Source organism: Oncorhynchus mykiss, chromosome 4, assembly GCF_057628025.1.
Source record: "Oncorhynchus mykiss isolate SJ-2025 chromosome 4, ASM5762802v1, whole genome shotgun sequence".
Taxonomy (NCBI): Eukaryota; Metazoa; Chordata; class Actinopteri; order Salmoniformes; family Salmonidae; genus Oncorhynchus; species Oncorhynchus mykiss.
In genome coordinates, this window is record NC_143025.1 from 79,503,721 (window position 1) to 79,528,667 (window position 24,947).

Genomic DNA, 24,947 nt, shown 5'->3' on the forward strand with positions numbered 1-24,947 from the left:
CTTTGTTAAAATCCCCAGCTACAATAAATGCAGACTCAGGATGTATGGTCTCCAGTTTGCAATAGCCCAGTGAAGTTCCTTGATGGCCGTCTTGGTGTCTGCTTGAGGGGGAATGTACACAACTGTGACTATAACTGACAATAATTCTCTTGGTAGGTAAAATGGCCGGCACTTGATTGTAAGGAATTCTAGATCGGGTGAGCAGAAGGACTTGAGTTCCTGTATGTTGTTATGATTACACCATGAGTCGTTAATCATAAAGCATACCCCCACCCATTCTTTTCCCAGAGAGGTGTTTTTCTCTGTCGGCGCGATGCATGGAGAAGCCCGGTGGCCGAACCGATTCCGACAACATATCCTGAGAGAGCCATGTCTCCATGAAACAGAGAATGTTACAATCTTTGATGTCTCTCTGGAAAGCAACCCATGCTCGAATTTTGTCTACCATGTTGTCAAGAGACTGGACATTGTCTAGTAGTATACTCGGGAGCGGTGTGCGATGTGCACGTCTATGGAGCCTGGCCAGGTCGCCGCTTCGTCTGGCCCTGCGGTGTTGTTGTTTTGGATGGCCTACTGGAATTAGCTCCAATGTCCTGTGTGGTGGTCCGAACAGAGGATCCGCTTCGGGAAAGTCGTATTCCTGGTCGTAATGTTGGTAAGTTGACGTTGCTCTTATATCCAATAGTTCTTCCCGGCTGTATGTAATAAAACTTAAGATTTCCTGGGGTAACAATCTAAGAAATAATTCAGAAAAAAACAAAATACTGCATTGTTTCCTAAGAACCCAAAGCGAGGCGACCATCTCTGTCGGCGCCATGCTGTCCAGCAGTGATATGCTAGTCTGTCTTTACCTTCCTCCCATTAACATAGATGTAGGATGTGGATCCTTATGAACACAACGCTGATCCAGTCACAAGTCGTATAGCAGCTAGACGTATGCTACTGACCATGCCAAATGAATAATAATTTGTATTTATGAGTAAAACAAACTGGAATAAAATATGTTAATATACATAGAAACCAAAACAAAACTAAATTATGTGTAACCCAAACTCCAGCAATGAATCAAAAAACAAAAGCGTTTCGGAGTGAAATATCCAAGTGTTTGAAATGGTGGCAACAAATACACAATGACAGATGTGTTTTCCAGTGGCTTAACTGTACCCTAGACTCAGTTTGGAGAGTGGTTCAAAGAACACAGTTGTTCAAAGAAACACATACAAATCTGTTTCCCCTCATGAGGATCAAACTCTGCTTCCCAAACATCACAGTGCCTTTGTCCAACAAATGTGTCTAGACATAGAACATGACAATGTTCCAGTCTGGATTCTGAATGCCAAGGGAAATGTGTTCTATAGAGGAGGGGTGTATTATTCATATTAACTGAGCTACAGTTACAATTTTACTATTGTTGTAATAACAGTTGGCTGGGTTTGGATTAAAGACATATTTAACTTAAAGCGGCAATCAGCAGTTGGAATAAGAATAAAGCGTCTCCCCCTGTTACGGTAAGACCTTGAGGGATGGGGCTGAAGAAATGTACCTATTCTCTAATTCGTAGACGTTTGTATTCAAGGACTGACCATCCATGATATCAAAAATATAGTCGGAACCATGATTTGAGGCTAATAGTGTTTGTTTACATTTACTTTGTTTACAAACACAGTTTGACAAAAAAAAGCTTATATTTTGGGTTCTGATGGGGTTCGACATTTCTAAGTTACAGTATATTGCTCAAGAATCATTGGGTTCATATCATTCATTTCAAAGTCCCAAAATGTATGTAACAACTCCAGATTGCCCCAGTAAATGTCAAAATGTCTTACATATGGTAATGACACTATGCTGCGTATACAGATACTTATCGGGCTATATATCAAAAAGGATTGCACGTCACGTGACTATATATAACCTGTACATTATGCCCCTGTCCTTATAGAGGAGTCTGGGCTGACAGACAGATAGATGACACTATTCTTAAGCTCCCTGTTGGTTTCTAAAGCAAATCATGTCAGTCGTCATTGGCTATCCATCACTGTCACACTGCTAGTCTGAGCAGGGAGAATATGCTCTGCGTTTCCAGGTACACAGTGTACAGGTGCAGACTACTAGAGTTTATGATATATGATGTGATGAAAAAGAAGAACACGACACGCCGTTCGTACGCTTCCAGAATTTGAATGGAGAAACAGTTTGACTGCGGTGGTGTAAATCTCTGGGGGGCATCTGAACAGTGAGTGCAGGTATTCTCTTCTCTCGTTAATATTTACAATATGCTCTGAGCGCTAATCCTACAGAACTGTTCTAGTCTATATTGATTTAAGAAATAACTCTTTATTATACGCACAGGGAGTGCAGGCATTTGTTTCCACCCAATACTAACGAGCCTGATTTAACTGATCATTAAACCTTTAACTAACAGAATCAGATGTGTTAGTGTTGGGCTGTAACAAAATCCTTCACACTCTTTCCAGGACCGAAGGACCCCAGGACCAGGGTTGAAGAACACTATCCTATCCTGCCAATAAGGCTCAGTGGTGCAGATTAAACCCTTTGATGTTGAGGAGTATTTCTGTCTGTAGTTTTTCCCCTTTTGTGGGGAAAAACTCTGGGTGGGCCTATGCCCTCCCAGGCCCTCCCACGACTGTGCTCTTTCCCAGTCATGTGAAATACATAGATTAGGGCCTAATGAATTCATTTAAATTGACTGATATGAACTGTAACTGTAACTCAGTAAAATCTTGTTGCATGAGGAATGTATGCCACCCTGAGATGAAGGGGCTGCAGGGATCATCCTGCCCTGTGGTGCCAGGTTCCTGCCAGAGCTCAGTGGTGCAGATTAAACCCTCTGAAGACGCTGCCTGCCACTCTGCTCTGGCAGGATTGAAGGGCCATCTCATCTCACTAAAGCCACTGCTATCGCAGATGTCCCCCGCAGCCTGGCACACACATAATTCACACACACACACACACACACACACACACACACACACCTCCCTCCCTCCCTCCCTCCCTCCCTCCCTCCCTCCCTCCCTCCCTCTATCACAGCACCGTCTCTCTCTCTCTCTCTGGGGAGAACAAGTATTTGATACACTGCCGATTTTGCAGGTTTTCCTACAAAGCATGTAGAGGTCGGTAATTTTTATCATAGGTATACTTCAACTGTGAGAGACGGAATCTAAAACAAAAATCCAGAAAATCACATTGTATGATTTTTAAGTAATTAATTTGCATTTTATTGCATGGCATAAGTATTTGATCACCTACCAACCAGTAAGACTTCCGGCTCTCACAGACCTGTTAGTTTTTCTTTAAGAAGCCCTCCTGTTCTCCACTCATTACCTGTATTAAATGCACCTTTTTGAGCTTGTTACCTGTATAAAAGACACCTGTCCACACACTCAATCAAACAGACTCCAACCTCTCCACAATAGCCAAGACCAGAGAGCTGTGTAAGGACATCAGGGCTAAATTGTAGACCTGCACAAGGCTGGGATGGGATACAGGACAATAGGCAAGCATCTTGGTGAGAAGGCAATAACTTGGCGCAATTATTAGAAAATGGAAGAAGTTCAAGATGACGGTCAATCACTCGGTCTGGGGCTCCATGCAAGATCTCACCTCGTGAGGCATCAATGATCATGAGGAAGGTGAGGGATCAGCCCAGAACTACACTGCAGGACCTGGTCAATATCCTGAAGAGAGCTGGGACCACAGTCTCAAAGAAAACCATTAGTAACACACTACGCCATAATGGATTAAAATCCTGCAGCGCACGCAAGGTCCCCCTGCTCAAGCCAGCGCATGTCCAGGCCCGTCTGAAGTTTGCCGATGGCCATCTGGATGATCCAGAGGAGGAGTGGGCGAAGGTCATGTGGTCTGATGAGACAAAAATAGAGCTTTTTGGTCTAAACTCCACTCTCCGTGTTTGGAGGAAGAAGAAGGATGAGTACAACCCCAAGAACACCATACCAACCGTGAAGCAAGGAGGTGGAAACATCATTCTTTGAGGATGCTTTTCTGCAAAGGGGACAGGACAACTGCACCGTACTGAGGGGAGGATGGATGCGGCCATGTATCGCAAGATCTTTGCCAACAACCTCCTTCCCTCAGTAAGAGCATTGAAGATGGGTCGTGGCTGGGTCTTCCAGCATGACAACGACCCGAAACACACAGCCAGGGCAACTAAGGAGTGGCTCCGTAAGAAGCATCTCAAGGTCCTGGAGTGTCCTAGCCAGTCTCCAGACCTGAACCCAAATAGAAAATCTTTGGAGGGAGCTGAAAGTCCGTATTGCCCAGTGACAGCCCCAGGATCTGGAGAAGGTCTGTATGGAGGAGTGGGCCAAAATCCCTGCTGCAGTGTGTGCAAACCTGGTCAAGAACTAAGGGAAACATATGATCTCTGTAATTGCAAACAAAGGTTTCTGTACCAAATATTAAGTTCTGCTTTTCTTATGTATCAAATACTTATGTCATGCAATAAAATGCTAATTAATTGTGATTTTCTGGATTTTTGTTTTAGATTCTGTCTCTCACGGTTGAAGTGTACCTATGATAAAAATTACAGACCTCTACATGCTTTGTAAGTAGGAAAACCTGCAAAATCGGCAATGTATCAAATACTTGTTCTCCCCACTGTATATATCTATAGCCCTCCCTCATTCTCTCCTCTAGCACAGCCCCCCCCTATCTCTGCAGTTTGTTGCTGTAGTTTGGTAGGCATACCATTGCCTCAGAGTCTACCATATCAGACAGAGCTTAAAAGTAACACTGCAGAAATACCTCCACATTGAGTGATTAACATCCATTGAAGCTTTGTTGTTCACGGCAGACTATACCCATTCTCATTTTCTCCACAAACTGCTACACAAACCCGTCTCACCTCTTTCCTCAGCCATCATACATATTGTTATACGGGCCTGCATGCCAAAATGTAAGGATCCACATGAGTGCTGGTCCTTGAAGAGTGAGTCTATGCCAGGGAATTAAGGCTGATATTAGGGCAACAAACAACACAGAACCAAAACAAACTTAGTTTGAGGCAAATTGGTAAATCTTTGGATTATCTTCCCATGTGATTACTTTCTCCTCGACTGGTCTACTTGAGATCTAATACACTGATCCAGAGACTTGGCATTCAGACTGTTATGTCTGACTTGTCTTAAACAGGTCAGCTACTTAACACACTGTCTAACAGTAAACCCCAGCCGGTGGCGAGTCTGAGCAACATGCTATTAATCAGGACATTATGACATTATGTCTGGCCATAGCTGCAGACACGGACAGGGATCGGACTAGCCCCAGATGGTGGTGGGGATTAGGTGAGGCAGGATACATTGGAAGAGCTCATGTTTTAGGATGGGAGGAGGAGGAGGGGGTAGTTATGAAAGGGAGTATGGGGTGGCATAGGGTACATTTCTTTACCATTCGGCCATCAGATTTGCCAACAATGCTCCTTATAGGACACATCACTGCACTCTATACTCCTCTGTAAACTGGTCATCTCTTAATACCTGTCGCAAAACCCACTGGTTGATTCTCATTTATAAAATCTTCTTAGGCCTCACTTCCCCCTATCGGATATATCTACTGCAGCCCTCATCCTCCACATGCAACACCCCGCTCTGCCAGTCACATTCTATTAAAGCACACACATCCCTGGGTCGCTCCTCTTTTCAGTTCGCTGCTGCTAGCGACTGGAACGAGCTGCAACAAACACTGGGCAGTTTTATCTCAATCTCTTCATTCAAAGACTCAATCATGGACACTCTTACTGACAGTTGTGGCTGCTTTGTGTGATGTATTGTTGTCTCTACCTTCTTGACCTTTGTGCTGTTGACTTTGTCCAATAATGTTTGTACCATGTTTTGTGTTGCAACCATTTTGTTATGTTGTGTTGCTACAATGTTGTTGTTATGTTGTGTTGCTACCATGTTGTTGTTATGTTGTGTTGCTACCATGTTGTTGTTATGTTGTGTTGCTACCATGTTGTTGTTATGTTGTGTTGCTACCATGTTGTTGTTATGTTGTGTTGCTACCATGTTGTTGTTATGTTGTGTTGTTACCATGTTGTTGTTATGTTCTGTTGCTACCATGTTGTTGTTATGTTGTGTTGCTACCATGTTGTTGTTATGTTGTGTTGCTACCATGTTGTTGTTATGTTGTGTTGCTACCATGTTGTTGTTATGTTGTGTTGCTACAATGTTGTTGTTATGTTGTGTTGCTACCATGTTGTTGTTATGTTGTGTTGCTACCATGTTGTTGTTGTGTTGTGTTGCTACCATGCTGTGTTGTCATGTGTTGCTGCCTTGCTATGTTGTTGTCTTGTTGTGATGTGTGTTTTGTCCCTTATTTGTATTTAATTTACTTATATTTTTAATCCCAGCCCCCGTCCCTGCAGGAGGCCTTTTGGTAGGCCGTCATTGTAAATAAGAATTTGTTCTTAATTGACTTTAAAGGTAAAAAGGTTTTAAAAAAAGGTAAAAAGGTAAAGACTTAAAGGTAAAACATAATAAAAAGACTTGCCTAGTTAAATAAAGGTTAAATAAAACATATCTAACTAATGGAGCTGCCTTAGCTTTGGCAGCAGCCACATCCAGATGGTAGGAATCTTGAGCACTGGGATGGAGGGAGGGCTGGAAGGAGAGAGGGATGGATGGAAGGAGAAAGAGTGATGGAAGGAGAGAGGGCTGGAAGGAGAGAGGGATGGAAGAATGGAGGGAGGGAGGCAGGGCTGGAAGGAGAGAGGGATGGAAGAATATAGGGATGGAGGGCTGGAAGGAGAGAGGGATGGAAGAATGAAGGGAGAGAGGGATGGAAGAATGGAGGGAGAGAGAGGGAGGGAGGGATGGATAGAGTGAGGAGGTAGAGATAGAGGGAACGACCTGGGGATGTATAGATGGATCAAGTGAAGGAGGGATGAAGGGAGGGATGGATGGATAGAGAGGATGGGTGGAGGGAGGGAGGGAGGGCTAGAGAAAAGAATGGGTGATGGATGGTAGGAATCTGTGAGAACTGGAATGGAGAGAAGGCTGTATAGATGATAGAGGGAGGGATGGAAGTAGAGAACAATGGAAGGAAGGAAGGAGGTGAGTGATAGCACGCAAGTCCCGCTGAGAAAAGCAAATGTCCGGAGGTGATTATCTCCTCTCCTCCCCCACTCTACCTGGTCTTCAGGGGCTGGACTGATATATGACACAAAGACCACTGACACTACCAAACAGAGGGAGGCAGAGAGAGAGAGAGACGCAGGACCCAGGCGAAGGTTTCCATCTCCCAGACCTCCCATTAGGAATGGAGAGGTTCGGGACTGAAGAGTATTTGTCACTTTGATCCTCAGCCACTTAAGCCACTGTCCCCTGGCACTGTCTATTTCACTCTCTCTCCTTTTCTCAATCTGTCTTTCTCTCTCCCTCCCTCTCTCTCCATTGCACTCTTTCTCTCTCTCTCTTTCTCTCTCTCTCTGCCACTCCAAACTAATCTGTCCCTGTCATAAAACACAAGCGCTGTGTGTGAGTGATGACACGGACACTGACTGCTCCTCCTGCTATTTTCAGGTGCTACACAACGAACACTGCAGCATGGCAATCTGACAATAAATAGCCAGAGGGGAATAACCATGCATTACCCAACAGATCTGTGTACTGTCTGAAGGATCGGGTCCTTCCTGTAAAGTTCGAGCTGTCATTAGTAATCTAGAGGCCTACGTCTCAAATTGCTCCCTATCCCCTATTTAGTGCACAATTTTTTTTTACCAGGACCCATAGAAGTGGACTTTATAGGGAATAGGATGACAATTGGGACACACCCTAGGGGATGTGTAAAGGTAGGCGTTATGACTGACATTGATCTTATAGAAGACATCTCTCGCATTCAAATTGGCAATCTGTATTATGCCCTGTCTCGCCCACTCCTTCTCAATCAATTACCTCACGACACACGTACTGTCGCTACCTAGCCGTCTGACAGGCAAGTTTCAATTTGCTGCAGACATCATTCACATCATTCAGCCATCAAGAATACATCACTGGGAAGTTTAATTACCGTGATGGGGATGGGAAAATCTCACCCTGCTTCAGAACTCTGTTACAGAGAGGACGCACAGCAGATGGGACACAAAATGGCTGCTCTGCTGCTTGTCAATCCAAGTGGGTGGGTTTAATTAACACATTGTGAGGGTGAAGATGATGTGAGTTATACCTCATAAAATGTGAAGTGCTTTGAGACCTAGAGAAAGAGCCAATATAAATTCTGTTCAGTATAATTAGCCTTCTTATACTGGACAAGTAAAGCCAGAATACAGCGCTATAAACGTCATAGAGTGATTTCAGCAACTGGGAACAGAAAGTATCAAATCAAAATGTATTTTAATGCATTTTAAAAACATCAAGTGTTCCTTACCTGTTACCAAGAAGGTGCAGCGCCCGGCACCGGCCTCATTGATGATATCACAGGTGTACTCCCCCCAGCCCTCGCGGTTGAGGCTTTTGACGGTGTACTCCGTCTCATCGCTCTGGTCGAAGTGTCCAGCGTGTAGCAGGCGGTTCCCCAGCCGCCACTCGTAGCGCAGCACCCGGGAGGGGTGGGCACGCAGGACCCGGCAGTTCATGGCCACCGGCCGGCCAAGGCCCTGACGCATCTCCAACGAAACAGGCTCCACCGTTGGAGGGTCTGGGCGGGGGAGGGGGGGAAGCAGTTAGACTAGGATAGAGTTAAGGTGACCCAGAAAGAAGCAGAGTCTCACAGAAAGAACAAGAGGGAGCGAAACAGAGCGAGATAAAGAGCGAGGTATTCTCATTAAAAAAAAGAAGGTCTTTGACAGGTTAAGGAGAAACACCGGGGTTGGAAGGTGCAGTACCATCTCTCATTTTATCGTCAAGACTCTTTGGGAGGGACACAGAGAGATGGATAGGAAGCGGAGACACTGGAGAAGCAGGGAGAAAACAACTCAGAGTTAGAACAGCGAACTGGAAGAGCCATAGAGAGGGGATGAAGTATCTAGTGTCATTTACTCAGCTCACTGTGGGACGCTATAGGAAGGAGATTGCTTAGAGGAAAGCTATTTCTTCACAAAGGAGTGCTCTACTCTAGTACTCTAAAGCACATTTCCAGACCCAATGATGGAGGGTCTGTGAGGGAGAGAGAGAGAGAGAGAGAGAGAGAGAGAGAGAGAGAGAGAGAGAGAGAGAGAGAGAGAGAGGAGGAAAAAGGTAAAAGCATGGACTGTGTTTTATTTCAGTTCAGCACAGTTCATGTCAACTAATGAGATTTTGTAGTTGACACAATTAGGGTATCAAAATACACTTAGTAAACCAGCTGACGATAATTATAATAGAGGAGAGTCGAAGAATGAGAAACCAAGAATCAACAAATGACAAAAGACTGATGAAATTCATACACATCGGTGGGGAATCAATTAATAAACCAATGTTTAAAACAAAATCAGTCATGCTCTGAATCTGGTGACGGAGATCCAGGATGACCAACTGTATCTGAATAATCTCCAAAATTGAGAAATGACTATAAACTCAATAATAAGCTCTTTCTGAATGGGACAAGCTGTGTCCCTTTCACCAGACCAGACCTCTTCATGGGAATAATTCACCAAGACACGTCCATGCAAGGTCAGGGCCTGACTCAGCCCATATGGCCCTGTAGGTATAATCATCAGGAAAGGTGTGTGTGGGAGGGAGGTGTGTGTGTATTTATGTATGTATGTATGTGTGTATGTGTGTATGTATGTATGGGTGTATGTGTGTGTGTGTGAGAGAGAGAGAGAGAGAGAGAGAGAGAGAGAGAGAGAGAGAGAGTGTGTTTGTGCATGTAAAGATATTCATTTGTGTGGGAGGTGTTGTTAGCAATCATGAGTGAGGTTATGACTAACTATCTCTCCTAAGGATGCTCTCACTTGACAATCTTCACAATCTCTATACAGATGTTTGACAGGTGTCACAGCGGGGTTTTAAAACAACACCAACACAGAGAGTGAGAGGAGAGAAGAAGATAATTACATACAAGAGGCTTAATAGGCCAGAATTAGCATATACCTCAGTGTGTGTGTGTAGCATGTGCACTGGGCCAGAGTTAAGAGGAAGGGAGAGCTGAAACAGCAACATGACCAAAGAAGATGCTCCCAAGTCCTGGGCCCAGATTCACAAAACACTTCTTACGAAAAACTTAAGAAGCTTCTTGAGAAATAAAATAAGAAGTTCATAAGTTAGTTCATAAGTGCAATTCCTTAAAAATATCTCAAGATTTAATGATCTTTGCTTAACTGTCTTCTTAAATCGTAACAATGGCGCTGGAGAAGAAGGCTGACGTTTTACGTGTCTCCAACCAAATTTGCATTGTTTGTAACTTATTTTTAAAATGATTTTGTACATAATGTTGCCGCCACCGTCTCTTATGACCAAAAATAACTTCTGGACATCAGGACTGCAGTTACTCAACATGGACTGGCAGAATCCTTCTTTTCCTTTAACGAGTCTGACGAGCCCAACGAGAATGATATACTGCTTCTCGAGAACAGGCCCAGATCCCTGGGATTTGAGTGAAGAGGAGGCAGAGAAAAAGGGGCCAGAGGGCGGGCTGCCTTCTGAGAATTCGTAGGTGATCGAATAAACCCCCACTTCTTTCCATTCAGTCTTTGGAGAATAAAATCGATGACCTAGCGGGAAGATTAAACTACCAACGAGACATTCAAAACTGTAATATCTTATGCTTCACGGAGTCGTGGCTGAACGACAACAAAATCAACATACAGCTGGCTGGTTATCCGCTGTACCGGCAGGATCGCACAGCTGCATCTGGTGAGACAAGGGTCGGCAGACTTTATATTTTTGTAAATAAAATCTAGTGCACGATATCTAAGGAAGTCTCGAGTTATTGCTCGCCTGAGGTAGAGTATCTCAAGATAAGCTGTAGACCACACTATCTACCTAGAGAGATTTCATCTGTATTTTTCGTAGCTGTTTACATAGCACAACAGACTGAGACTGGCACTAAGACAGCATTGAATGACTTTAATGCACGGAAACTTAAGTTCGTTGTACCAAATTTCTATCAGCATGTTAAATGTGCAACTAGAAGGAAAACACTCTGGAACACCTTTACTCCACATACAGAGATGCATACAAAGCTCTCACTCGCCCTCCATTTGGCAAATCTGACCATAATTCTATCCTCCAGATTTCTGCTTACAAGAAAAATTTACGCAGGAAGCACCAGTGACTAGATCAATAAAAAAGTGGTCAGAAAAGCAGATGCTAAGCTACAGGACTGTTTTGCTAGCACAGACTGGAATATGTTCCGGGATTCCTCCGATGACTTCGTCCCCATAGTGACCGTACGTACATACCCCAACCAGAAGCCATGGATTACAGGCAACAGCCTCACTGAGCTAAAGCCTAGATCTGCTTATATCAAGGAGCAGGACTCTAACCCGGGAGCTTATAAGAAATCCTGCTATGCCCTCCAACAAACCGTCAAACAGGCAAAGCATCAATACAGGACTAAGATCGAATCGTACTATACCGGCTCTGACGCTGGACAGATGTGTCAGGGCTTGCAAACCATTACAGACTACAAAGGGAAGAACAGCCACGAGCTGCCCAGTGACATGAGCTACCAGACAAGTTAAACTACTTCTATGATCGCTTCGAGTCAAATAACACTGAAACATGCATGAGAGCATCAGTTGTTCCGGAAGACTGTGTGATCACTCTCTCCGCAGCCGATGTGAGTAAGACCTTTAAACAGGTCAACATTCACAAGGCCACAGGGCTTGGACACTAACTGGCAAGGACACTAACTGGCAAGTGTCTTCACTGACATTTTCAACCTCTCCCTGTCCGAGTCTGTAATACCAACATGTTTTAAGCAGACCACCATAGTGCCTGTGCCCAAGAACACTAAGGTAACCTGCCTAAATGACTACAGATCCGTAGCACTCACGTCTGTAGCCATGAAATGCTTTGAAAGGGTGACAACACCATTATCCCAGAAACCCTAGACCCACTCCAATTTGCGTACCGCTCCAACAGATCCACAGATGATGCAATCTCTAATGCACTCCAAACTGCCCTTTCCCACATGGACAAAAAGAACACCTATGTGAGAATGCTATTCATTGACTACAGCCCAGCGTTCAACACCATAGCACCCTCAAAACTCATCAATAAGCTAAGGACCCTGGGACTAAACACCTCCCTCTGCAACTGGATCCTGGACTTCCTGATGGGCCACCGGCCAGGTGATAAGGGTAGGTAACAACACATCCGCCACGCTGATCCTCAACACAGGGGCCCCTCAGTGGTGTGTACTCCCTGTTCACTCATGACTCGTATGGTCAGGCACGACTCCATCACCATCATTAAGTTTGCCGATGACACAACATTGAATCTGTATCAGTACCCCCCTGTATATAGTCCCGCTATGCGTATTTTACTGCGGATCTTTAATTGCTTGTTACTTTTTTTCTTATTCTTATCCATATTTTTTAAAACTGCATTGTTGGTTAGGGGCTGTAACTATTTCACTAAGGTCTACTACACCTGTTGTATTAGGCGCATGTGACTAATGCAATTTGATTTTAAGTCTATAGTTAAGGGGAAAATAGCAGTTAAGAAGACATTTCTTCTTAAGAAGGTTTTGTGAATCTGGACCCTGTACTCAGCCTCTCATCACCAGGGTTTTAATGAAATAACTTACTGTATGTGAGAAATTAAACAAATCACCAGTATGAGGTAGACTTGATTCCTGCTAAGTATGAATGTGAACAGAATAATAAATTAACAGAAAAATAAATTTAAAAATCATGTTTGAGGGGAAAACATTAGATATTTTTATGTGGTTTTGTAATGTAAAATAATCTGTAGTCTGGTGTTACACGTGTGTGTGTGTGTGTGTGTGTGTGTGTGTGTGTGTGTGTGCGCATGTGTTCGTGTGTGTTCTGTGTTCTCTCTGACAGGCAGCTAATAATCTCAGCTCAAATAAAAACAACAAACCGCTCCTCCCTCAAACGAAGTAGGCCTGTGCATTTACAAAACACGGAACAACTAACACAGTCTTAAAGGATAGAGTCTGAACCGGATCTCCACTTATTACATTCAAATTGTAGTCTTGTGTACAATGGTTGCAAATCAGGTCCTATGCTCCACAGCTTCCTGAGTAGCACTACACCAAATTGCGCTAAGTGCTGTTCTATTTCGCTCAGGAAGACAAATGAATAGGAAGCCATTCAAATAGAATGAAAACAGTAAGGGTTTCTCCATACGTAAGGGAACATCTTTTAAACATGGGCTCTACGCCCTCATCCCTACAGTAGTTCTCCAGTGGAACAGCTGCGTGACGAGGTTGAAGCGGTATAGAGGATCTCTGATATCCCCTGAGTGGGAGCATGCTACTACTACTACTGCTGCCGCTGCTGCTGCAGTTTGTTGTGTGCTGTATGTAGCAGTAAGGGCAGGTGGTGGGGTCGTGAGGGTGCTGGTTTGCTGTACTGTCGCAGGTTTGGTGGAGAGAGTGTGTGTTTGTTTGGTGTGCATGTGTGTGTGTGTGTGTGTGTGTGTGTGTGTGTGTGTGTGTGTGTGTGTGTGTGCGTGTGTGTGTGTGTGTGTGTGTGTGTGTGGACCTCAGGAGTGATCCATCATCAGTGTGTGTGATAGCAATGTGTGTGTGTATGATTACAACAGTAAGGAGCACAGAGGGCCTTTCCCCAGGCTCAGACACACTCAGATCTGAGAAGGAAGGGGACACAGAGCTGCAAAGACAACAGTAGCTTAATTTACCTACTCTACCATAGAGGTGATTCTAAAGGATTGACAAACTCCGTATAGCTGCTGTCTGTCTGTGTGTGTGTGTGTGTGTGCGTGTGTGTTTGTGTGTCCATGTTGTCAGGGACACTGAATGTCACAGGTTCAGGGAAAAGCTTGGCATTCAGATGTCATTTCCCTCGACTCAGACTTCTGATACATCCATCAGGGAGCCTCATAAATAAAGTAGACGCAAACACACTGCTGGAGACCACTTTGGTGTTCGTGTGTGTGTGTTTGTGTGTGTGTGTGTGCTTATCCATGTGGTATGGTGTTAGGCAGACTCCATTCCCTTTGTGTGGTCGGGTTCAAGGTTCACCAGTTCTTCCCATGTGGCACAGGCAATAGCCTATTCTTGTCTCTCTCTCACTCTATCTTGCTCTTTCTCCTTCCCTTCCTCTCCTTTCTCTCTCTTTATAATGTCTATTCCTCACAGTTCCACACCGTACCCTACAGTTCCATACCGTACCATACAGTTCCATACCGTACCATACAGTTCCATACAGTTCCATACCGTACCATACAGTTCCATACCATACCATACAGTTCCATTCCGTACCATACAGTTCCATACCGTACCATACAGTTCCTACCGTACCATACAGTTCCATACCGTGCCATACAGTTCCATACCGTACAATACAGTTCCATACCGTACCATACAGTTCCATTCCGTACCAAACAGTTCCATATAGTTCCATACCGTACCATACAGTTCCATACAGTTCCATACAGTTCCATTCCGTACCCTACAGTTCCATACCGTACCATACAGTTCCATACAGTTCCCTACCGTACCATACAGTTCCATACAGTTCCATACAGTTCCCTACAGTTCCATACCGTACCATACCGTAACATACAGTACCATACAGTTCCATACAGTTCCATACCGTACCATACAGTTCCATACCGTACCATACAGTTCCATACCGTACCATACAGTTCCATAACGTACCATACAGTTCCATACCGTACCAAACAGTTCCATACCATACCATACAGTGCAAAACCGTACCATACAGTTCCATACCGTACCATACAGTTCCATGCTGTACCATACAGTTCCATACCGTACCATACAGTTCCATACCGTACCATGCCGTAACATACCGTACCATACAGTTCCATACCGTACCCTACAATTCCATACAGTTCCATACAGTTCCATACTGTACCATACAGTTCCAATCCGTACCATACAGTTCCATACAGTTCCATACAGTTCCATACCGTACCATACAGTACCATTTCGTACCATACCGTACCATACAGTACTATACCATACCATATAGTTCCATACAGTTGCATTCAGTACCATACAGTTCCATACCGTATCAAACAGTTCCACTCCGTACCATACAGTTCCATACCGTACCAAACAGTTCCCTCCATACCATACAGTTGCATTCCGTACCACACCGTACCATACAGTTCTATACCGTACCATACCATACAGTTCCATACCGTACCTTACAGTTCCATACAGTTCCATACCGTACCATATCGTACTATACAGTTCCATACTGTACCATACAGTTCCATACCGTACCTTACAGTTCCATACAGTTCCATACCGTACCATACAGTTCCATACAGTTCCATACAGTTCCATACCGTACCATACAGTTCCATACAGTTCCATACCGTACCATACAGTTCCATACCGTACCATACAGTTCCATACCGTACCATACAGTTCCATACCGTACCATACAGTTCCATACAGTTCCATACAGTTCCATACCGTACCATACAGTTCCATACAGTTCCATACAGTTCCATACCGTACCATACAGTTCCATACAGTTCCATACCGTACCATACAGTACCATACAGTTCCATACAGTTTCATACCGTACCATACAGTTCCATACCGTACCATACAGTTCCATACCGTTCCATACAGTTCCATACAGTTCCATACAGTTCCATACCGTACCATACAGTTCCACACCGTACCATACAGTTCCATACAGTTCCATACAGTCCATACCGTACCATACCGTACCAATCCGTACCATACAGTTCCATACAGTTTCCCATACCATACCATACAGTTCCATACAGTTCCATACCGTACCATACAGTTCCATACAGTTCCATACAGTTCCATACCGTACCATACAGTTCCATACAGTTCCATACCGTACCATACAGTTCCATACCGTACCATACAGTTCCATACAGTTCCATACAGTTCCATACCGTACCATACAGTTCCATACCGTACCATACAGTTCCATACAGTTCCATACAGTCCATACCGTACCATACCGTACCAATCCGTACCATACAGTTCCATACAGTTTCCCATACCATACCATACAGTTCCATACAGTTCCATACCATACCATACAGTACCATCGCGTACCATACAGACCTGTCACGTGTTTCTTGCTGCATTGACTTTTGCACAGCCTGCTGGGAAACATACACACACGCAACACACATAAATATAGGCCTTTTATCTAAGGAGAACCATTCTTATTGGTGCAACCTTTGGAAATCCAATGTGTTTTGATATTGAGTTCTGATACAGAACCTAACAGTCATTAACTAGTCAAACTGATGGAATATTTAATGATGAATTAACTATTGATAATGAGTCTCTATGCGTTGTTGAATAATGCAGAGATCCACTGCTGCTTTGCTTGAACACACTCCTCTTCACTGCTTCTATTAGGGCCAGAGAAGACTAAAACAATACACTTCCAACAGCAGGATCTGCGTCACCATAATGTTATTTAACTTTTAGATTGCCATAAAGTATACAATTAACGTTAGGCAATGTGGTAGTCGTCGGTATGCATGGTGGGTTTCACCAAATCACCTATAGATTTACCACCGCCATCGACTTGCTCGTAAATGACTCTATCCAATATTCCGGTTTACAACCAACACGTTCACTGGCCTTTGCTGCTGTGGCAACACAGTTTGTTCGACGCAGCTGATCAATTCATCATTGTTCTATAAAAACGGTTTATTAACATGTTAGTAAGCATAGTCAGAGAAAAATAGTGTGTAGCCCCTGCGGGCTGTCGTTCTCGCCTTTGTGGTTGCAGAAAATAAAATTAATTTAAAACAATAATCGTATAATTCCGTCAATTTCTTGCTCTTTTCTATCCCTTTATGCTCATCTGGGTGTCGTTTGATGTATGTCAGTTAGAGACGCTGCTATGCTTGGGGCGAGAATCACACAAAAGGCACAAAAGGCAAGCATAACGTGGTGTGGAGGAGAGGAACACGACAGACAGCAGAACAGGGACATTGGTAAAATAAGTACGGGACACTGCTCAGGGGCTGAGAGGAGAGGAGAGGAGAGGAGAGGAGAGGAGAGGAGAGGAGAGGAGAGGAGAGGAGAGGAGAGGAGAGGAGAGGAGAGGAGAGGAGAAGAGAGAGAGAAAGGAGAGGAGAGAGAAAGAGAGAGAGGGGGAGAGAGAGAGAGATGAGAGAGAGGAGAGGGGAAAGCGAGATGGAGGCAGGGAGGGAGAGAGAGAGAGGACTCATTTGTTCTAATCCCGACAGACAACCACAATGGTCCAGCCAGGATAGATCTCTATCCATCTCTACTCCTTCCTCTCTATCCCTCTCTCCCTCCCTCTATTCTCTCCTCACAGTCGCAGGGCTTCACATAATAAAGAGTTTTAATAAGAACATTAGAGTTTCACAGCTGGAGATATGATTTGGGCCTTTGCTTTGCGTTTCTAGTAGAGCCAACACATATTTCCTGGATACTGTGGTGAGGTGAGATGAGTCCTTCCCTACCTCCCCTTCTGGCTCGGCCAATGTGAGCCGGGCAGTGAACAGATGCAGGTTTTTACATATCAAAGCTGTCGACTGGGCCCCGCTCGGCTCCTTCCATCATGCCTCTAATGCTCTTTGCTTCAGAGGACTGTACCTCGGCCCTTGATCGAGTTACTAAACGCGGCGGCTTTGCTCCTGCTCCCTCTCTTACTTGTTCACGCTGCGATCTGGAGAAGCAGGCGAGAAAAACGTCTCAGAGGGATTGGCTGGCTCTCACACGGCGGGAGACAGGCCAAGAGAGAGAGGGAGAGAGAGAGAGGGAGGGAGAGAGAGAGGGAGAACAGAAGGGGAGGGAGGGAAGAGATATAGAGGGAAGGAAGTAGAATGGGAGGAGGGAAGAGGGAGAGAGAGCAATAGAAGGGGTATAGTATGCTGTGAAACAACAAAGCTTCAATGGATGTCAATCATTCAATGTGGAGGAATTTCTGCAGTGTTACTTTTAAGCTCTGTCCAATATGGTAGACTCTGAGGCAATGTTATGCCTGCCAAACTACAGCAACAACCTAGAGAGAGAGAGAGAGAGAGAGAGAGAGAGAGAGAGAGAGAGAGAGAGAGAGAGAGAGAGAGATAGAGAGAGAGGGAGAGAGAGGGAGAGAGAGGGAGAGAGAGGGAGAGAGAGAGAGAGAGAGACTATACTCATCCCTACTGTAGACTACTTTATCACTGACCTCAACCCAGAGTCACTCAGAGCATTCACAGTCAGCCCAATGACACTCCTATCAGACAACAGCAAAATCACAATCTACTTGAACAGAGAAATACTCAATCATGAGGCATCAAAGCCAAAGAAACTGAGTGAAATTAAGAAATGCTATAGATGGAAGGAATGTAGTGTGGAAACATACCAGAAAACAATTAGGCAACAACAAATTAAATTTCTTCTAAACAACTTTATGGACAAAACAGTTCACTGTAATAGTGAAGGTGTAAATTTGGCAGTAGAAAATGTTAACAGTATATTTGACCTCTCAGCTTCCCTATCTAATCTAAAAATGTCAAACAGAAAACTGAAGAAAATGAACAACAATGACAAATGTTTTGAGGAAGAATGCAAAAACCTAAGAAAGAAATTGAGAAACTTGTCCAACCAGAAACATAGAGACCTAGAAAACCTGAGTCTTCGCCTTCACTATGGTGAATCACTAAAACAATACAGAAATACACTACGGAAAAAAAGGAACAGCACGTCAGAAATCAGCTCAATGTAATTTAAGATCCATAGACTCTAACCACTTTTTGGAAAACACTAAACAAACAACAACATAAAGAATTATCTATCCAAAATGGAGATGTGGGTAAACCACTTCTCCAATCTATTTGGAATACAAATCTTAGAATCAACTATTAAAGACTACCAGAACCCACTGTATTCTCCAATTACCTTGAATGAACTACAGAACAAACAAAAAACCCTCCAACCCAAAAAGGTCTGTGGTGTTGATGGTATCCTCAATGAAATGATAAAACATACAGACAACAAATTCCAATTGGCTATAATAAAACTCTTTAACATCATCCTTAGCTCTGGCATCTTCCCCAACACCCCAATCCCCAAAAGTGTAGACAAATCTGACCTCAATAATTAACTACCGTGGGATATGCGTCAACAGCAACCTTGGGAAAATCCTCTGCATTATCATTAACAGCAGACTCGTACATTTCCTCAGTGAAAACAAAGTACTGAGCAAATGTCAAATTGGCTTTTTACCAAATTATCATACGACAGACCATGTATTCACCCTGCACACCCTAATTGACAAACAAACAAACCAAAACAAAGGCAAAGTCTTATCATGCTTTGTTGATTTCAAAAAAGCCTTTGACTCAATTCGGCATGAGGGTCTGCTATACAAATTGATGGAAAGTGGTGTTGGGGGAAAAACAAATAACATTATAATATCCATGTACACAAACATGTGTGCGGTTAAAATAGGCATAAAACACACACATTTCTTCCCACAAGGCTGTGGGGTCAGACAGGGATGCAGATTAAGCCCCACCCTCTTTAACATATATATAGTGCCTTGCGAAAGTATTCGGCCCCCTTGAACTTTGCGACCTTTTGACACATTTCAGGCTTCAAACATAAAGATAAAAAACTGTATTTTTTTGTGAAGAATCAACAACAAGTGGGACACAATCATGAAGTGGAACGACATTTATTGGATATTTCAAACTTTTTTAACAAATCAAAACTGAAAAATTGGGCGTGCAAAATGACTCAGCCCCCTTAAGTTAATACTTTGTTGCGCCACCTTTTGCTGCGATTACAGCTGTAAGTCGCTTGGGGTATGTCTCTATCAGTTTTGCACATCGAGAGACTGAAATTTTTTCCTATTCCTCCTTGCAAAACAGCTCGAGCTCAGTGAGGTTGGATGGAGAGCATTTGTGAACAGCAGTTTTCAGTTCTTTCCACAGATTCTCGATTGGATTCAGGTCTGGACTTTGACTTGGCCATTCTAACACCTGGATATGTTTATTTTTGAACCATTCCATTGTAGATTTAGCTTTATGTTTTGGATCATTGTCTTGTTGGAAGACAAATCTCCGTCCCAGTCTCAGGTCTTTTGCAGACTCCATCAGGTTTTTTTGCAGAATGGTCCTGTATTTAGGCTCCATCCATCTTCCCATCAATTTTAACCATCTTCCCTGTCCCTGCTGAAGAAAAGCAGGCCCTAACTATGATGCTGCCACCACCATGTTTGACAGTGGGGATAGTGTGTTCAGGGTGATGAGCTGTGTTGCTTTTACGCCAAACATAACGTTTTGCATTGTTGCCAAAAAGTTCAATTTTGGTTTCATCTGACCAGAGCACCTTCTTCCACATGTTTGGTGTGTCTCCCAGGTGGCTTATGGCAAACTTTAAACAACACTTTTTATGGATATCTTTAAGAAATGGCTTTCTTCTTGCCACTCTTCCATAAAGGCCAGATTTGTGCAATATACGACTGATTGTTGTCCTATGGACAGAGTCTCCCACCTCAGCTGTAGATCTCTACAGTTCATCCAGAGTGATCATGGGCCTCTTGGCTGCATCTCTGATCAGTCTTCTCCTTGTATGAGCTGAAAGTTTAGAGGGACGGCCAGGTCTTGGTAGATTTGCAGTGGTCTGATACTCCTTCCATTTCAATATTATCGCTTGCACAGTGCTCCTTGGGATGTTTAAAACTTGGGAAATCTTTTTGTATCCAAATCCGGCTTTAAACTTCTTCACAACAGTATCTCGGACCTGCCTGGTGTGTTCCTTGTTCTTCATGATGCTCTCTGCGCTTTTGACGGACCTCTGAGACTATCACAGTGCAGGTTCATTTATACGGAGACTTGATTACACACAGGTGGATTGTATTTATCATCATTAGTCATTTAGGTCAACATTGGATCATTCAGAGATCCTCACTGAACTTCTGGAGAGAGTTTGCTGCACTGAAAGTAAAGGGGCCGAATAATTTTGCACGCCCAATTTTTCAGTTTTTGATTTGTTAAAAAAGTTTGAAATATCCAATAAATGTCATTCCACTTCATGATTGTGTCCCACTTGTTGTTGATTCTTCACAAAAAAATACAGTTTTGTATCTTTATGTTTGAAGCCTGAAATGTGGCAAAAGGTCGCAAAGTTCAAGGGGGCCGAATACTTTCGCAAGGCACTGTATCAATCGAGGGCACTAGAACAGCCTGCAGCACCCGGCCTCACCCTACTAGAATATGATGTCAAATGTCTACTATTTGCTGATGATCTGGTGCTTCTGTCACTAACCAAGGGGGGCCTACAGCAGCACCTAGATATTCTGCCCAGATTCTGCCAGACCTGGGCCCTGACAGTAAATCTCAGTAAGACCAAAATAATGGTGTTCCAAAAAAGGTCCAGTTGCCAGGACCACAAATGCAAATTCCATGTAGACATGGTTGCCCTAGAGCACACAAAAAACTATACATACCTTGACCTAAACATCAGTGTCACAGGTAACTTCCACAAAGCTGTCAACGATATGAGAGACAAGGCAAGAAGGCATTCTATGCCATCAAAAGGAACATAACATTTGACATACCAATTAGGATCTGGCTAAAAATACTTTTATGCAGAATTCTGCAAAAATATCCTCCTTGTACAATGTAAAACACAAACTAATGCACGCAGAGCAGAATTAGGCCAATAACCACTAATTATCAAAATCCAGAAAGGAGCCGTTAAATTCTACAACCACCTAAAAGGAAGCGATTCCCAAACCTTCCATAACAAAGCCATCACCTACAGGTAGATGAACCTAGAGAATTCCCCTAAGCAAGCTGGTCCTGGGGCTCTGTTCACAAACACAAACAGACCCACAGAGCCCCAGGACAGCAACAAAATTAGATGCAACTGAATCATGAGAATACAAAAAGATAATTACTTGACACATTGGAAAGAATAAAAAAATAAACAGAGCAAACTAGAATACTATTTGGCCCTAAACAGAGAGTACACAGTGGCAGAATACCTGACCACTGTGAATGACCCAAACTTAAGGAAAGCTTTGACTATGTACAGACTCAGTGAGCATAGCCTTGCTATTGAGAAAGGCCGCCACAAAATGAGATGGAAACTGAGCTGCACTTCCTAACCTCCTGCCAAATGTATGACCATATTAGAGAGACATATTTCCTCCAGATTACACAGATCCACAAAGAATTCGAAAACAAACCCAATTTTGATAAACTACCATATCTTGCCTAAGGGCAACCAGTGAAGAACAAACACCATTGTAAATACAACCCATATTTATGTTTATTTATTTTCCCTTTTGTACGGAGGGATATTTTCCACTGAGGGCCTATGTCATTTGTTTCTTATGATGTAACTGGGGCAACATTACATACAGAGACCTGTTTCCTATGTTAAATGAATGAAATAGGCCCTCAGTGAAAAATATCCCTCCGCCCTGAAGGTCCCATCTTCACTCCGAGCCAAAAGTAAAACTAGAAACAACAACATGTGTGGCCAGGTAGCACATTTGTGACTAGGAGTTTTGGGGACGTACATTTTTTATTTCCCATTGGTTCAGAGAACGAAGCCATAACTTTCCTGACCTTTAAATTTGAACGTTTTCTAAACGTTTTTGTCTATTCTGGGAATGTACATTTTTAGGCTATAGAGAGGTTCTGAGAACATTTTACTATGGTTCTCTGAATAGTTTTATTTTAACTGTCTGAGAACAGAAATTATAGGTTATTTCAAGGTAATTAAATAACATTCTGAGAACATGTTTCAATACGTCTTTTAATAACACTGCTAGCTTAGTTTGGGTTATCTGATGTTAAGCATTAGACTGTATGTCACGACTTCCGCCGAAGTCGGGTCCTCTCCTTGTTCGGACGGCGCTCGGAGGTCGGCGTCGCCGGTCTTCTAGCCATCAGCTATCCACTTTTCATTTTCCATGTGTTTTGTCTTGTTTTTCCTCACACCTGGTTTCAATTCCCTCAATCATTTGTTTGTGTATTTAACCCCCATGTCTTTGTGTGGGATTGTTTATTGTAAGTGCTAGTGCATGTGTTGATTGGTGCACGATGGGTTTTTGTATCCAAATGTCTTATTATTTTTATGCTGTGGGTTTTGCTATTAAACTGCTCCGGCTATTACCATGTTCTGCTCTCCTGCATCTGACTTCCCTGCCACCGATTACGCACCCCTTACACTGTAGGATTTTAATTTTCAGATTATTATTTTCAGTTACTGGCACAGGCCATTTGAATGTATGGTATGTTTCCATGGGTGTGGCTCATGTTCAAATAAGGAGGGATGATGGATTCATTCACAGGAGAATGGTACAATTTACCAACTTATTAGCTAGATGAGTTTGTGTTCCATGGTGAAAATTATTCTTAACCTCTTGAACCTCTGGGGGCAGTATTTCATTTTTGGATTAAAAACGTTCCCGTTTTAAACAAGATCTTTTGTTACGAAAAGATGCTCGACTATGCATATAATTGACAGCTTTGGAAAGAAAACACTCTGACGTTTCCAAAACTGCAAAGATATTGTCTGTGAGTGCTACAGAACTAATGCTACAGGCGAAACCAAGATGAAATTTCATACAGGAAGTGAGCCAGATTTTGAATGCGCTGTGTTCCAATGTCACCTTATATGGCTGTGAATGCGCAAGGAATGAGCCTACACTTTCTGTCGTTTCCCCAAGGTGTCTGCAGCATTGTGACGTATTTGTAGGCATATCATTGGAAAATTGACCATAAGAGACTACATTTACCAGGTGTCCGCTCGGTGTCCTCCGTCGAAACTATTGCGTAATCTCCAGGTGCGTGCATTTTTCCATTTTGTTCAGAGGAGAAACCAAACTGCCACAAAAAATTGCTTTCGAGATAGTTAATTGAGATTTGTTTGAATATATGAAACCTTTTAAGTGACTGTATGCTGTTTTCAGTTTGTCGAGTCTGAGGAGGATAGCCATTTAACATCAAGGACGGAGGACATTTTCTATTTTTTCATGTCCTCTTAAAAGGGACAAAATAAATAAAAAATCTGTAATATGGGCAAATTCTATTAGGATCGTTTCATCTTTGTTTTAGCTGCATATTTTCCTGATGAGGAGAAGAAGCATGGCACGCCTTCTCTTCTGCAAGCATAAGCAAGACTGCCAAACAGATATTTTCATTAATGTGATTGATTGCGGAGGGTTGCTAAAAAGCTTCTGGACAGCCCTTTGAGTTAGTGCTCCCTTGTTATCTTGTTTGCTTTTATTCCAGATCTAATTGTGCTGCTTTAGACAAACGATGTGCAGAACAGTAGTCGTCTCACCGCTGCCGCCGCACGATGCAAAGGCAGACTGGGTCATTACGACCTGTTGCTGGTAGTGGGAGTGACTGATCTACCCTGCTACCGAACTGTCTGTTCAAGCAGTTGGCATACAGTTCGGACACTCATCGGTACAACACAAGACACGCCGAGGTCTCTTCACAGTCCCCAGGTCCAGAAGAGAGGCTGGGAAACGCACAGTATTAAATTGAGCAATGGCTACATGGAACTCTCCACCACCCCAAGGAAAGCCAAGCTAGGAATTAAACCAGATTAAAAAAACAGATAAAAGAACACCTTACTGCACAAAGGGGACTGTGAAGAGACACATCCATTTTATATATATATTGTATTGTGACTTGCACTGTACTATGAATTAGACCTAGATATTGTGTGTATGTACTGATATGTAAGCTGTGTGTGACATTATAAAATGTATTTCAGTCCTTGACTAATAATGTTCCCTACTATGTATTATGTCATGTTTCATGTGGACCCCAGGAAGAGTTGCTTCTGCAGTGGCTAATGGGGATCCTAATAAATAC

General features: G+C 43.3%; 1 protein-coding gene across 1 annotated transcript in view; it reads right to left on the reverse strand.

Annotated features, from left to right (window-relative positions):
* LOC110522476 (MAM domain-containing glycosylphosphatidylinositol anchor protein 2) overlaps nucleotides 1-24,947 on the reverse strand; it is a 379,869-nt gene that overhangs the window by 112,830 nt on the left and 242,092 nt on the right. The window contains exon 10 of the mRNA XM_021600903.3: nucleotides 8,401-8,670. Coding sequence (XP_021456578.2) covers nucleotides 8,401-8,670 — 270 coding nt within the window. The remainder of the gene's footprint in view (nucleotides 1-8,400; nucleotides 8,671-24,947) is intronic.